This window comes from Phyllostomus discolor, chromosome 4 (genome assembly GCF_004126475.2).
Source record: "Phyllostomus discolor isolate MPI-MPIP mPhyDis1 chromosome 4, mPhyDis1.pri.v3, whole genome shotgun sequence".
Taxonomy (NCBI): Eukaryota; Metazoa; Chordata; class Mammalia; order Chiroptera; family Phyllostomidae; genus Phyllostomus; species Phyllostomus discolor.
Genome location: NC_040906.2, coordinates 62,420,064 through 62,434,669, shown reverse-complemented (window position 1 = coordinate 62,434,669; position 14,606 = coordinate 62,420,064). Strand labels below are relative to the sequence as shown.

Sequence of the window (14,606 nt, the reverse complement as noted above, 5' to 3'; positions counted from 1 at the left end):
TACCCCTAGTGTTCTAGAACAACTGAAAGACATCCAAGTTGGTAAACAGCTCTCCTTCCTACCTCAAACATTGGGAAGCCTTTGAGAATAAGCAGGGGTGGGGTGCTTCTCCTTCCTTGAAGGTACAGCTGCCTAGTCTCCCTTCCAGTGGCAGTCCCGGGGAGCATGATTTAGCAAAGCTGAAGTGTGAGTGAGGGTAATACAGAAGGTCCTCTCAGCTCTGCTTATTTTAAAGGTGTGCAATTCCTCATAAAAGTCAGTCAGTATTGAACTGTGGTGCTATTATTGCTATTTTGTTCTTCTTTCCTTATTGTATTTTTCTAAGACCTGCTGTCTATTATCTGCAGATTTCCACATGTAGGGAAAGTGGGTTCATGACTGTATGGCTCTAGGTATCTGGATAATTTAACAAAAATGAACAAAACATTAAGATGAGAGACAATATTACAGATTTCATATTGTTCTTAAGTTCTAACTTCTATAAGCACAGTTGGCTTTATACATTGTTTCATTCCCTGATGGACACTAATTTTAAAATAAGAGAGGTGTTAGAATAATGTGAATATCATTTTGTCAACCATAATTAAGTGTGTACCTGTAGGCTTTTGGATACAAAGTTTACCTACAGCTCAACATTTAAATTAAATGCAACAACAAAAATTTCTTCAGTGCAAAAAGCAAGATGACCAGCCTTAGGGGAGATCAGAAAGAAGGGAAAGTCTTCTGAGTATGCCCTGTGACCTTCAAGTGAAAGGTGCTTCCAGCATTACTGTGGAGCATGTTGAGAACACAGCCTGACTTCTCTGTTTGTGTGGAGTGGACAGCAGAGTGTGTTACTGGACCCTCTCAGGACCCATTTCACTGGGATTTAAAATCTTTGCTTCAACTTGGACTTCTGATGATTGACCCTTGAGTTGGGATCCTGGATGTGTTTCACTGCTCTGGGGTATGCGGAGCCAGTGTCCACTGAAGTAGTCATGCCCTGCCTTGTTTTAATGAGAACTTGCATTTCAGTTTTACCCCGACATCTGAGTAGCCTGCCTGCCTCTGCTAGCATGCTTCTCAGGTTTTACTTGATTCCCACCGTCTGTGGGCGTCGGCCACACTGTACTCTTCCAGAGGAAGATGCAGGTATACCTTTTTCTACTTTGGTGTCTGCTGTACCTGTTTTCACACAACAGGGAACTAAGAATCACTTTCACGTCATGACACTGAGCTCCTCTGATTCAGGTCAAATAGTTCCCCTCCTACACTTGGAGTTTCTCTTTTCCTGTTTTGCTTACTTGTCACAACCTCTTAATTAGAATGTATGGCTAGAGGACAGGCAACATTGACAAACTTGCTGCATTTTATAAAAATATGCAAAAGCCCCAGACAAGCAGCCGTGGTGCCTGCTCCTCCAGATGTGATACTGAAACTCCCCAGAGGGGCATCTTCATTGTTTTCTTTCTTTGTTCCAGAAGCAAAGGCCGATAATGAACCGAGCTGTTCGCCAGCAGCTCAAGAACTGTTGACAAGGCTGGGATTTTTACTGGGAGAAGGGATCCCAAGTGCCACACACATAACCATTGAAGAAAAAAATGAAACCATGGTAATGCCCGAGGAAGCCACTGCATGTCTCACCTGCTCAGAGGATGAATGGAGGGATGGCCATCTTCTCCCCTTCCTCGAGTGGGGAAGTCGTTGCTCGGCCAGATGAGTTTGAGCTGCTGTGTATTGAAATTTATGGCAACCGCCTGTGGGTTTTTGCAGTGGGGGGAGGTAGGGAGATGCAGGAGGGTGCAGAACTTAAGAAAATGTCCACATTAACCTTCCAGTCACCACCCGGAGAAGAGTGGCTGGCTGAATGAAAGTGGCTGAGAGAATTCCTTAGTAATGAGACTACTTTTATCTTTATGGCACCATTCTTCTCATCTGGCTGCTTTTTTTAGCACTTGAGATTTTGGAGGGTCAGTGAGGTGAGGAAAAGATTTATAGGAGATGAGCCTGAGACAAAATGAGATGAGACCCAGTGGTTCATCCACCAGAGTGCACTCCCCACCCTGGGGTGCAGCAGCCTGCCACTTCCGAGAGGGGAGAGGGGAGAGGGGATGTGTCCACCTGAGTAGCAGTGAGGGACTGAGGGCACTTCGGCCCCGGGCCAGGGTCTCTGCGTGGGTGTCATGCCTCAACTGAGATCGCAGCGACCACCAGCCTCCTTCCCCTGCTCCCAGAGCCATAAATCTTGTGGAATTGAATCAGCTTGCAGGCCTTGTGAAACATTACGAAAACAGAGTTCCCAGATTTTCCGTACAGAGGTCAAAGAACCCATTTGTCTTCGGCAGACTTGAAATGAGAGGAAGTCTGCCTGCTTGCTATTTCTGTTCCACAAATGTGCATTCCCACTACTTTATTTCTAAGGCTGCCCTTGCCGTAAAGTAGAAAAATCACAAGGGAGGGGAACAGATCAAGGATGTTTCTCTTTTAGAATTTGGAAGACCCTTATAGATATTAAGCTCCCAAGATTTTAAAAACTGTTTTCCACCTTCCTGTTTTTAGTTTTATTGTTTCAGCGTCAAAAACAAAAGAAGGTGTAGATGTGACCCGTGTGAGCCTTGCTAACTTCTCCTTCGTTCGTCTTACAGTGCACAGCTCTGAGCCAAGGCATCAGTCCTTGCTCCACACTAACAAGCAGCACCGCGTCTCCCAGCACCGATAGCCCCTGCTCAACCTTGAATAGCTGTGTCAGCAAGACTGCAGCCAACAAAAGTCCCTGTGAGACCGTTAGCAGCCCTAGTTCCACCCTGGAAAGCAAGGACAGTGGAATCATAGGTAAGACACACACTGCTTGGTAACTCGAGGGTCAGTGCGCACCTGCCAGAGCCCTGGTTCCCCAGGCTCTTCTTCAGAGGGTTGGCATGCTCTGGGAAGGCCGGTCTGCTGGGGCCCGCCCTGTTCTTCACAGACCGCTCAGGCTCCAAGCACAGCCGAGAAAATAAAGCATCAGTGTTTACATTCCTTGGTGTTTCTTTTATAACGCTGGACTCAGGTGGTAAAAAGTTTTCCCAGTCATACCTGGCCTGTGAAGCTATGAAAATCTGCCCTTCTCACTAATGAACTGCATATGTTGGGAGTTGGCTCTCACTGGGACACAGCAGGGCAGCGACATCCATGCCTATTGCAAAGCCTTCCCAGCCCAATCTCAAGGTTATTTACATCCCCACATATTTCCAGGTGTGTGTTCTTTAGTTTCTTAATACTGGGATCTGACCGGTTTTGAGTCCCGGATTTTCTAAGAATGCTCCCCCAGCCCCCCACACCTCCATAGTTCGTGTGGTTGATAGTCCAGAAGTGAGGGTCAGGATTCTAGTCCTGACTCAGGCTGCTCAGCTCAGTGACTTGAGCAACATTTGAGTTCTTTGCACATCGCTTTCCTCTCCATAAAGTTAAGCATTCTGATTTGTTAGTAGTTCCTAGTCCCAGGTGAACGTCAGAATCATCCGGGGAATTTAAGAGCCCTTGTTGCATCCAGTCCCAGACGGACTGCATCTAAGTTCCTGCAGGCAGGCCTGGGCATCTGTGTGTCTCTGGTGTCCAGTTTGGCCCCTTTCAGGACGCAGGCATGTGGGACCCCTAGACGGATTGTGAAGGTCATGCTCTAAGGTCATGCTGCTGTTTAACGTCAGTGCTCTACTGAACGGTTCCACTCCTTCCCTTCTGCTGAGTTATGCACATGCCTTTGATAGATATTTACATTCTGTTATGGACTGAACCCCATTTATTTCCATATTAACATGTAACCAAATGGAATGACATTTGAACTCCTTGTTTTCTTGAGTGACCTGCAATCTCTTTCAAGTGCCATCTGATAAGCCAAGGTGCAGGTTCACCCAGTTGTAGTTTGGAGATTGCTGCAGAAGATCTGTGAGCTTCCTGGGACTGGATTGTGGGCATCCCAGTGTCGCCCTCACTGTGGCTTTGTGTGGGGCCCTCAGCATGACAAGGCAGCCTCTTCCCTTGGTTTGTACTTGGATTAGGCTCTTTAGTGGGTATTTGTTTTGTTAATTGCTTTACGGAGATACAACTCACATACCATAGTATTCGTCCATTTAAGCTATTGAGTGGTGTTTTGGTGTATTCAGAGTTATACTACCGTTGCCTCAATCTGCTTTCAGAATGTGTTTGCCCAAAAAGAAATCCTGTGCCCATTAGCAGTCACACCTCATTTCCCCCTTCACCTCCAGCGTTACTCCGTCTGTTTTCTGTCTCTGTAGATTAGCTGATGCTGGGCATTTCATATAAATGGTGGGTTGAGGTTTTTGTAGCAAATTTAAATTCTTCTCTGTCCACTTCAAGTGAGCTTATTTTGCTGATTCCCCATTCTTGTCTCACGTGGCTGCCCCACCTGCTGTCTAGTCCAGTCCAGCTCACTTTTCCCAGGGTTCCTTCTGTTCTCATGCCCTGTCTCTCTCCGATCTGTTCACCATTGCTACATCGCTGGTATTAATTCTGTGATAGCCAGATGATTTCTTTACATTATTCTTAGCTCTGCTGAAATTCTGTCTCCTCTGTAGAGTTTATTTCGTTCACAAAGTTGGCCAGTGCAACATTTTTTGGGGGACAGCCTTTTCCTTTTCATTGTATGTTCTGGCATTGGCATTACATGCCTCTTACTACAACCAAGCCAGTGTTTTGTTTTGACAATTAGAAACTTTTTCAATAACAGAAAAAATGGCATTCATTCATTGTCTCTCTTTTTCTCTCTCTCGTTGAGGTACAGTGTTGCGATGTAAAGTGTTCTAAAGAAAGGAAGGGAACGTGGCCAGTTTGGCTTTCTGTGTTGTCCATGAAAGACTGAGCTGCAGGAATGTGAAGGCTCTTAATTAGTGCTTGATTTTTAGTACAGTTCCACTCAGTCCCAGACTGGTCATTCCCCTCATTATATGCTCTCCATAACACTTCAGCGTGTTCTTTCAATTTAGTTTTTTCTTGTTTCACCGTTTATTTTCATCTCATATGAGGAGGGGACTCATCTGAATTATCCCAGCTGTCTGCTGGGCTCCTAGTGTGGTGTTGGGAATGAGAAATTAAGGAGAATTGTTGCTACTACCAAGTTCCATTGAAGGAAGGACCATTTAGTTGGTTTTTAAAGAAAGCTATGCGGGATTCCCAATCCAAGTTGGCATTATCACATCTTTTAATGCCATCTGTATTTTAAACTGTTTTGTCCTTAAAGTTAAATGACACATTTTGTGTCATCGAAGCTGTCCTTCATTTTTTGGCTCAAGGCAACATATTCCCTTAACTCAGCAGATGAAGGTGGGAGGAATGCGAGGTGGCAAGTCCCCGCTTTAGGAAGACCCGCAGCCTGGAGGGTATGCTTCACGTTGCTTTAGCTCATCTCCTGTGGGGAGCAAGGACGGTAGGTGGCCAAAAGGAAAACACTGTGCTGGTGACAACATTCCTCTGTTCTCTCTTCCTTCGTGACCTGCAGAATTTCAGTCTTTTGCCAAGGGACACATCGGAGGTGTGGCAGGGAGGGGAAGGGAAAAAAGCAAGTATTTCCTCTCCAGACGGACTGTAGCCACTGTCCGTGAAGAGGCAGGAGTGGCAGGGCGGGGAGGGGGGAGAGAGCTGTGCCCCGAGCCCACACAGGGTGTGCGGTCTCGTCGCCTCTCTGAGACCGGGGATCTGTGACTCAGAGTGCTTCCTCGGTGCTTTTTCTCCCTGAAGAACCACGTTTGTTTTTACAAGGTGTAGTCTGGGAATGGCAGCCTTAAATGTTTAACAGAATAAAATATTCCAGAACACAGCGATCCTCGTGGTCAGAGATGACAGTGAGATACCTTGGCTTTCTGTTTTGGAATGCCTGGCAGCTGCTTATAAAATAGGCTGATTCAGTTCCGTGTTCCAACTTACTGGGGGCCTGGAGAGAGGAGGGAGAGGCTTTCCGGTGAATTTTCCAGTTTAAGTTGTTTAAGATTTGTCAACCCACAGAGCCCAGGGTGGAGTGGCAAAGGTTTTGGGGTGGGCTGGTGCAAAGTGCCCACAGCTGCCACGCCCTCACAAGCTTTGGGGGACTGGAGGCTCCCATGCAATAAGGGCTCTGACTGGAGTTCCACGTACAGTATTAAGATAATTCTTGTAGGACATTTAGGGTAAATTTCAAACAGTGCTAACTCATCTGTAAGTCTTCCTGGGCCTCCCCTTCTACTTAGCTAATTTCCATGATGCTGATTATATTTGGTCTAAGTGTTTTTGCCCCACAGTGCTGGAAGGAAGCTTGTTCCCACATGCCCAGGTGGCCTTCTCGGGCTGGACACAGGGTTCCCTGCCCGTGCCCTGTTGCCACTGGCTTTGACATACTGCAGGGGAAGAGAAATTTCTTTTTAGGAACTGCTTAGTGGGAGAAAAGGCAGGCTAATAACCATTGGAAGACTTTATCAGACCCCTTCCGGTCTGCCTCTGTGGAACCCGCCCACCCCTGTTCACACTTGACTGTGTTACGCAGGGGGCGCCCCGTTCCGTCCTGTTTCAGGAGGTCCAGGTCCTGCCCAAAGGAATGTCTGCAGAAGTATGATGTCTCTGTCACGTAGGAATACTGTCTGAGCTGGATGGGATTAGCTGAATTCCCTATGGCTATCTTCTTTTTTAAAAAAAAAAGAAAAAGTAAAATTCCTTGCTCTTTACGTATTGAAATCATTAGCCTGACCTAGAAGTTAGTGTCTGATTTTTCTAACCTGCCACATGAAAACCCTTTAAATGTGAAACCCAGCTGTACCCAGTCATTATAAACTAATTTTTCAATTACTTGGTTTGAAAAGGAAAAAAAATATATAAAGAAGTATCTTTTAAAGGTATTCCCTCCATGTCTAGGAAAACATTTTTTCTTAGGGATACTCTTTTTATATAACTTGCTCCCACCTGTTATAAATGGAAATTGTAAACTGTATTAATCCCAGTTTCGAACAAATGTGTTTTCATTAGAACCTGTGAGAAAACCAATCTGATTTTTTTTTAAATGGCATCACTGAAAACTGTGGGTTTTGAAGAATTTGTCGATTTAAACATATTGTTTATGTCCATATTGTGATCAGTATTTTATGTGTGGGTATTTAAGGAAACGGGCTTTTCTCTCTTAAGGAAGAAGGAAAATGTATATTTGATGAGGAGAAACAAACAATATCCAGCTTTCCTCTCAAGATTTTAAAAAATAATAAATCTTCCCTACCCATTAATGCATGTGGCCAGGACAAGGACTTGCAGATAGCAATTAGGAAAATTCCGGCTTTGAAGAGAGGTCATTAAAAGTCAGCCATCCCTTCCATTTCCTTCCTCTACGATCATTTTGTACCTGCTGACACTTACAATCCCCAGATGGCTTTTGTGGTGTGCTGGATGTGTGTCCTTTTGAGAGGGGGTGTCAGCACGGGTCCAAGGAGGGCAGGGAAGGGGTTGCCAGTGACAGTGGCCCCATCTCCCCCACTAGGTGTGCCTCCCGCACCCAGCCGTGTGCTGTCCACCTGCCAGACTCCCCAACACCTGAGCCACTGCATTCCACCCGGCCAGGTAGCTTTCAGGATGATTATGTGTTCAGAATTTGGAAAGGGTAAAGCAAGGACTTGGGCTCTTCCTGCTGCCTGTTCCCTTTCTTTAGGGGGAGGGGGCTTGAGTTTATTTGCTTTTATCCTTCTCACTTGGAAGCTGGGAAGCAGGTATAAGTTTAGGTGGGGGGAGTACCTTCGCAGAAATGTTTCTCCAGCAAAAGGAACTTAAAATGAAATAGTGGCCACTGGCGTTATTATCCTCTGGTACTTACTAGTGTTGGATACTATTTGTCTTTTTGCTTAGGATATTTAAAAAAAAGTTATCATAGGCTGACTTGTATCTTCCTGTGTCTCTTATGCACCCTCCTAAGCTTGTTAAAATGAAAATGATTCCAGAGGAAGCTTTAGATCTTTTATTTCCTGGACTTTGTGTCCCGGGAGAGATGAACACATGCAGAGAGCAGCATGCAAAGAGAAATTAATTGTACTGTATTTTCATTTTTAACTGGTAAATCTAGCCCTTTTGATTTTATGCTAATGCTGCTTTGTTGCCACTGGTATTGCCCTGCTTGCTGCTAAATTAAAATGCTTTGGAACTGATTTGGTAATAACTATTTACTGTTTCAGATCAGTGTTAATATTCATTTTACTACATTGCCTGCAATTTAAAAAATCATCCTTAATTATAGACACTTTGTTTTTTAAAATCTCTTAGGTGAAGGAGGAAAATTGCCTTTACATATATGATTCTGTAATACATTTAATGTGGGAAAGAAATCCTTGGTTATGGTTCAAGTTAGCAAAGCGCCTGCTGTGGTTCATTCTGATTGGTTGTCCTGTCAGTGTAGCAAGCCTTTATTGGCACCTACTGTGCACCAAGAGCAAGTTTGCCCAGTACTGGAATAAGAGACAATGAAGATACGGAGCAGTATCTATTTCAAAACCTGTCTGCCTGCGGGACCAAAGGGTGGTCTGTTGTCCTCTGTTGGGTCTGAGCAAGCTGTCAGTTCCTGGAAAGGGTTAAAACATGTCCATGGTTGACATCTCTGAAGGAAGATGTATGTTGTAGGTGCATAATAATACCAACCACTCATAGTGCCTTGTGCTCTTTTATGGAGGATTCCAGAACTTTGGGGTGCGTTTAGACAATGTAAGAAGCTCCACTGTCTATGTCTTCAGTGTACAGGTTATGTGAAGCTTTAAACGTGGTGTCGTGTGCTGTCACTAGAAAATTTATGTTTAAATCCAGAGGCTTTTCTCTGGAGACCAGTACCTGCCATGCCAAGTTGAATTAGGGCCGAGTGGCTAAGTGAGGCAGGTTTGTCCTCCCCTCCCCACCGCCCTGCTCCAGCTGATCCTTCAGGTGTTTCCACAATCAAAAGCCTGAAGAATGCTGCTCTGAATGCATGGCTCAGGTCCCTGGCCTTGCTGCATGTCATAGCAGAGCACGCCTTGCGCAACACAGTGAGAACTGAGCTGGAGATTTGGTGCAGAGATCTGTCTATCACAAGCCAAACACAGGGCAAGGCCAGAAGGGAGTGGGCTCTGCAGTGCATTGCACAGGCTGGCCAGAGGAGCCAAGCTGTTGCCCGTGACTAGTTACAGAAGAAGCCAGAAAGTTCCCTGGAGCCAAAGGTAACTCGGGCCACTTTCCCTGTGGCCTTCCAGGGAAGGGCGACTTAGCCGACACTGGAGCCCTTCCCTTGCTCTGCAGAGGGAGGGAGAGAGCAGTTCCTCCAGGTGAGCCTCAGAATCGGTTCCCTGCGTCGTTTCTCAGCCTGTGGGTGGGGCCGAGGACAAAGCACAGGACAGCATTTCTGGTCAGAAGGTTTCGTGCAGGCTGATTTCATTTATGCTATTTCCCCTCTGCCCCCCCGGGGGAGATCCTAAATGCGATGTGGAAAGGAGCAAAACTTAGGTCTGGTCAGGAGCACCGGGGTGCTCACAGGTTGCTTCCTTGACTTGTCTCTTTGATCTTTCCCCACCTGTTTGTTCTTTCTCTGCTCTCCCTTTCAAAAGTTGTTAGTGATCTTTATTCGCTCAAGTCTGCCTTGGTAGTGTCTGCAGTAGCTCTGTTTTTCCTTTTTATTCACTGCTTCCCCCTTCTCACTTTCACTTTTATTAGCAACCACTATCTTTCTTTCTTGTCTGCTCTTTAATTCACTGGTCCAGTGTTTTTACTTTTAAAATCTCCCTGTTGACTAGTAAGTTGAATATAGACATTTACTTTTTTTTTTTAGTGCTACTTTTTCTTCAGTTGAGTGGGGAGGAAAACATTCTTGAGTCCTGATGACATATGAGGCCCTCCACTTGGGCCCTTGTATCTGATTTTCTCCACAATCCTGGGAAGAACAGAGGGTTTCCTTCATCGAGCCCTGACTTTGAAAGTAGAGAATGCAGGACAGTTATGGAGTACTTGAAGAACATTTCAACTTCCATTTTTTTCTTTCATTGTGTGTGGTGTGCATTATAATCAGAGTAGTACATATATGTAATTTAGAAATCCATGTATTTGGGGTGCCAAAATTTCCTGCCAACACTGTGGCGTGGTCAGAGCAGTGTGGAGGCCATTGGGAGCACAGCAGGGCCGGGGCGGCCGGGGCTTTCCCGCCCACCGGGCTCACACAGGAGTCCGAAGTGAGTTGATGTAAGATAAGGGTTTGGGGCAGAGCCCATACATAGTAAACAGTATTATAATATTCATTTAGCCACTTGTTATTTCCTAAGGATACTCTTTATTTATACTCAATCTCCTTCCAGTGGATTTAAAATGCTAACAAATAGACATTTAGTAAAACAAGATTTTTCTTTTTCAGTGTAGGTGTGAGTTGGGGAAGGGAAATAGAAGTGAGGGAGAAAATGAAGTCAGAAGTCAGGCCTGTAAGATTTTATTCATTGTGCTCACACGTGGGAAGAATGTTTTATTCTTAAGTTTCCTGTGGCCTATATACAGAGAGAGAGAGAGAGAGAATCCAATACGTAAGATGATGTCTGTAAGATAAAGACGAAAACACGTACCTGCCCTGGGCCCAGAGAGACATACCCTCAGGACCTGCCCGCACCCTGGGTCCTCAGAAGAGGAGATGCCAAGGTTTGAACCCAAGCCCCTTGCATTTTTTACCGCGTGTGTTTTCCACAGCTGAGAGGGAATTCTGCTATCAGTGGGGTTTGCATTTGATATCCACAACCCTTAGTTCCTGAACAATTCTGGACTAATGGTATAGTCGGTTTAATTTTCTTTTTCATGTTCCTTAAAACCTGTAACTTGATTTATATCCCAGCAAAGTACTTGTCGGGCCGTGGACTGAAATGGATTATTTTCCCTGATTCTGGATTAAGCCTACATTCAATGTAGAAAGAACTTTCAAAAGGCAGAGAGGGGGTGAAGGAAAATTGGGAAGGAGAAAGAATATAGTTTCATTGCAGAGGCTTATGTAGTAAAACATTTGATGACTGAGTAGATCTGTCTGCTTCCCCCACCTCCCAGCTCCCCCTCCCTCCTGGCTACTCCGAGCCTCTGGCTGGCTCCTGTCAGCCAGCCCAGGGGCTGCTGTTTTTAACAAGGCAGACTTCATAAGCTACAAAATATTCCTTAGCCACAAATAATTACAGAGCAACTTCTACACATTGAGCACTGTGCATGGCAAAGGGAGTTTCAAAACACACTACATGTATAGTCAAAAGAACTGGTATTGGGCATACCAGTAAGTGTGTGTGTGTGTGTGTGAAAGAGAGAGAGAAAGCGAGAGAGAGAGAGAGAGACTGTGATCAGTTTCTCCGTGTGTGTGGAGTCTGTTTCCACATCCATAAGGTGGGGTTGATGGCGCTCCACCCCTTCTCACGGTTGTGGGGGTCATATATGCGTCCTAATACAGTTTGAAATGTTTTTGGAAATAACTACAGCCCTGTGCTTACTACAGAGAGGAAGATAACACACTGTTTGTGGTTAAAAAGAATTTCAGGCTGTGCAGAGAGTCAGAAGCAGCACAGTCGAATCAGTGAGCAGTACCAAGCCCGAGTTAATCCTGCATTGTGAGCAGCACGTCACCGCATGGCTCGCTAGCACGGGAGGCCTGACGCCATGCTCATTCACGGAACCTCTGGGAGACCATCTGAGACCCGGTGTGAGGGACAGTAGCAAGTCCTAACTGACAAGAGCTGGCATCTGTACTGGTTGAAGAAATAAAATGTTAGAATGTTTGAGTTGTTAGGGAACTTGACAGATTATCCAGCCTCCAGAAAAGTTCAAATGGTACTTATTTTTTATAGTTCTAAAAAAAATCATCATTGTGAAAATGGGGTGTGTGTGTTTTAAGTTGAAGGTGACTGAGTTAACGTAATTAGGAGTTTGGATTTCTGCTAGCCTGGAAAAAACACATATTTTTCAGTAGCTTGTCATTTGCTGTAAGAAACTGCTTTCTCTTTCCTGGAGATGGTGGGGCTGTCCTATTGGTGTGTTGCTGAGGTCACGCAGGGAAACTGGACAGGTTGGGCCTTTATCCAGCCCACTGGGTCTGCTTCAGGGCTTGCTCGTGCCCGAGCCGAGGTGAAGGTGCACTGCCTGGGCTTTGAGCCACGTGAGTGGGTCTGGTGTTGGATCCTAGGTGGGAATCTTGTGAAGTGGGGTGATCGTAGCAGAGCATCTTTGTGGGTGGGTCTATGGCGTCAGAACTTCTGGCTTCTCGTCTCATCCAGACCCTGGTGAGTGCGGATGGGGAACCCTGTCTCCCAGGTGAACTTCATGTGGGCAGTGGGAGAGTCTCCTACTTAGAAACACATCGTCGACTCATGATATGCTCCTTTTGAAGTGGCGACCCCACCTGGGGCTTCCCATCTCAGCTGCTGTTTCTGCTCCTGGGCCTCTCTCCCACCCCCTTTCCTTGTGCTCACTGCCGGGCCCTGAGTGTGTCCTCACCGCCGGGCCCTGAGTGTGTCCTCACCGCCAGCCCCTGAGTGTGTCACTCGTCAGGGCCTGGGCACCATGGCTATACAGGGAGAACTGGACCTCAGCCTGTTCTTCAGTCCAGGATCCCTGACCAGGCTGCCCCTGCTCTCCCCAGCTGCTTCCCGGAACCTGCAAATCCACTTCTGGTGCTGTCACTTGTACCAGGGGGCAGGGAAGCCCCTTGTCTGTGTCCCCCTGCTTGAGGTCTGATTCTGAAGTGCGTGACACTTAGGGAAATAAAAGGAAAAACGTCACTTAGACTTTATTTTTTACCCTAAGGATATGTTCCCCAATATAAAACAGACACAACTATCAAACCAAACAAATCACTTCCACTCCAGTCTGTAGATATTGGGGTGGCCTGGGAACCTAACTCATTATAACGTGTCTGTGGGAAAAACACTCTGAGTCCCAAACACTGGACTTATAAGTGAAGGTTTGTGAAATAGACACAACTTATTAACAGGGTTATAATGAATAATTACCATTAATAAGCGACAATCTCACTAATAAGCTAGAGTGTGCCTATGAAGCACTAAGCACAGCCCCTGATGTGTAATAACCTTCAGTAAATGGTAGCTGCTGCTCTTGCCTCCAGCAGTGGCATTTTTTGGATCAAAAGAGTCATACTTGCTATATTTATACTCCATTTATGAATGATCCATTACAAAAATACACAGTGAAGGCTGTGATTCCAAACACGTGGGGAGATGAGTATTAATACTCCTGATGGAGTACTTTGAAATGCTGGGAATGATGACAGATGCCCAAAAGCTATGTGGGCCTTATCACAAATAAATTTTCACTTTGGCTAGAAAGACATAACACCAACAATCCTGAATCAAGAGCAATGAGATTAAATGTGTCTGTGACCACAGCTGAAATAGAAGTTTGTTCGTTTGCTCATTCATTGAATAAGCAAACATTTAGTGAGCACTTAGTATGTGCCAGACACTGAGCTGTTCAGAAAAAGATCCTGGTGGTAGATACTCTAAAGAGGGAGGTTTCGGCTAGGCGGGTGTTTAAGCAGAAAGGTAAGCATGGGATAGTAAGTCCAGACTGGGGCAGCAGGAGCAAAGGCAGTTTTAGAATTGGGGCAGAATGCCCTGGAGTCATGGTGAGGAAATTGTTTTGTCTTTACCTAAACCTTAAAGAGCACTGTAAAAATAAACAAAACCCCTTTGGACCTTTTGATCCTAGGTAACAGACTCTGTTTGGAGTTAATTCACCAGCCTGCTGATAAAAGTCTGTGTCCTCCTGGTATGTTGATGAAACAGCTTAATCCAGGCAGCTGGGTTCTGAATGCACTCTGACCCCGTGCACCCCCATTTACGTCCAGCAGCGAAGGGCCAAGGCTGCTGGCATCCAACATGGGACACAAAGGGATCAGAGATCATGGTCCTTGTTCTCAAGGACACAAGCCAGCGTCCTTGGTGAACGGTGCTTACAAGCACCACGTGGCTCAGTACTGGAAGTGGCCGTGTATAGACACTGCATAGAGTGAACACAGAGTGGGGCAAATGCAGGTGCACAGTTGTGAGTGCTTGAATCACAGTTTATTCTTGTAATACTTAGTACATAATTATTGCATTATTTACTCCATGAACAGCTATAAACCTACTTTGCCCCACACTGTGTTGCTGCTTTTCTTCATCATATTCCTCCTCCTCTCTCTAGAGGGTCTTCTGTGTGGGTTTTCTTTCTCAGAGGTTAAATTTTAATTCTGCAGTCATGCGGCCCTGCCCGTGCCTGTGTTTTCCTTGCGCAGTTGACACGGAGGCTTCCCCTTCCGTGACGCTGAAGGAGCAGAGTCAGGTGGGCCTCTCTGGGTTGTCGTGAGCAGATGTTCTAGAGCTTAATTCTAAAGACTGGATTCTCTCCTTGACTCTATAATCGTATTTTCATTTTTACACGCTTTTCTTCTGCATTTTTTCTGCATTAACCTTGGGGCTTCCTTGTTCCCTCCTCCCATACACAAGTGTTGTTAATTAAAAAAAATTATTTAAAAGTTCAGAAGAATTTAATGAGATATAAATTCCTTTGTGAGCAATTCGTCTGTGTTAAAAAGAGGCAACGTCGTCTCCAAATTCCGCAGACACACTGTTAACTCTCAGATACTTTTAGACAGCTTTTTC

At 45.5% G+C, this 14,606-nt stretch overlaps 1 protein-coding gene across 8 annotated transcripts in view; it reads left to right on the top strand.

Moving 5' to 3' along the window:
• Window positions 1-14,606, top strand: part of TANC1 (tetratricopeptide repeat, ankyrin repeat and coiled-coil containing 1) — a 221,118-nt gene that overhangs the window by 142,765 nt on the left and 63,747 nt on the right. For 6 of the 8 annotated variants that reach the window (XM_036023439.1, XM_028508691.2, XM_036023438.1 and 3 more), the window contains 2 exons: window positions 1,461-1,591; window positions 2,625-2,811. In XM_036023439.1, coding sequence (XP_035879332.1) covers window positions 1,461-1,591; window positions 2,625-2,811 — 318 coding nt within the window. Of the gene's footprint in view, window positions 1-1,460; window positions 1,592-2,624; window positions 2,812-9,005; window positions 9,162-14,606 lie in introns of those variants that run through there. The other 2 variants (XM_036023435.1, XM_036023440.1) reach the window with 2 other exon arrangements.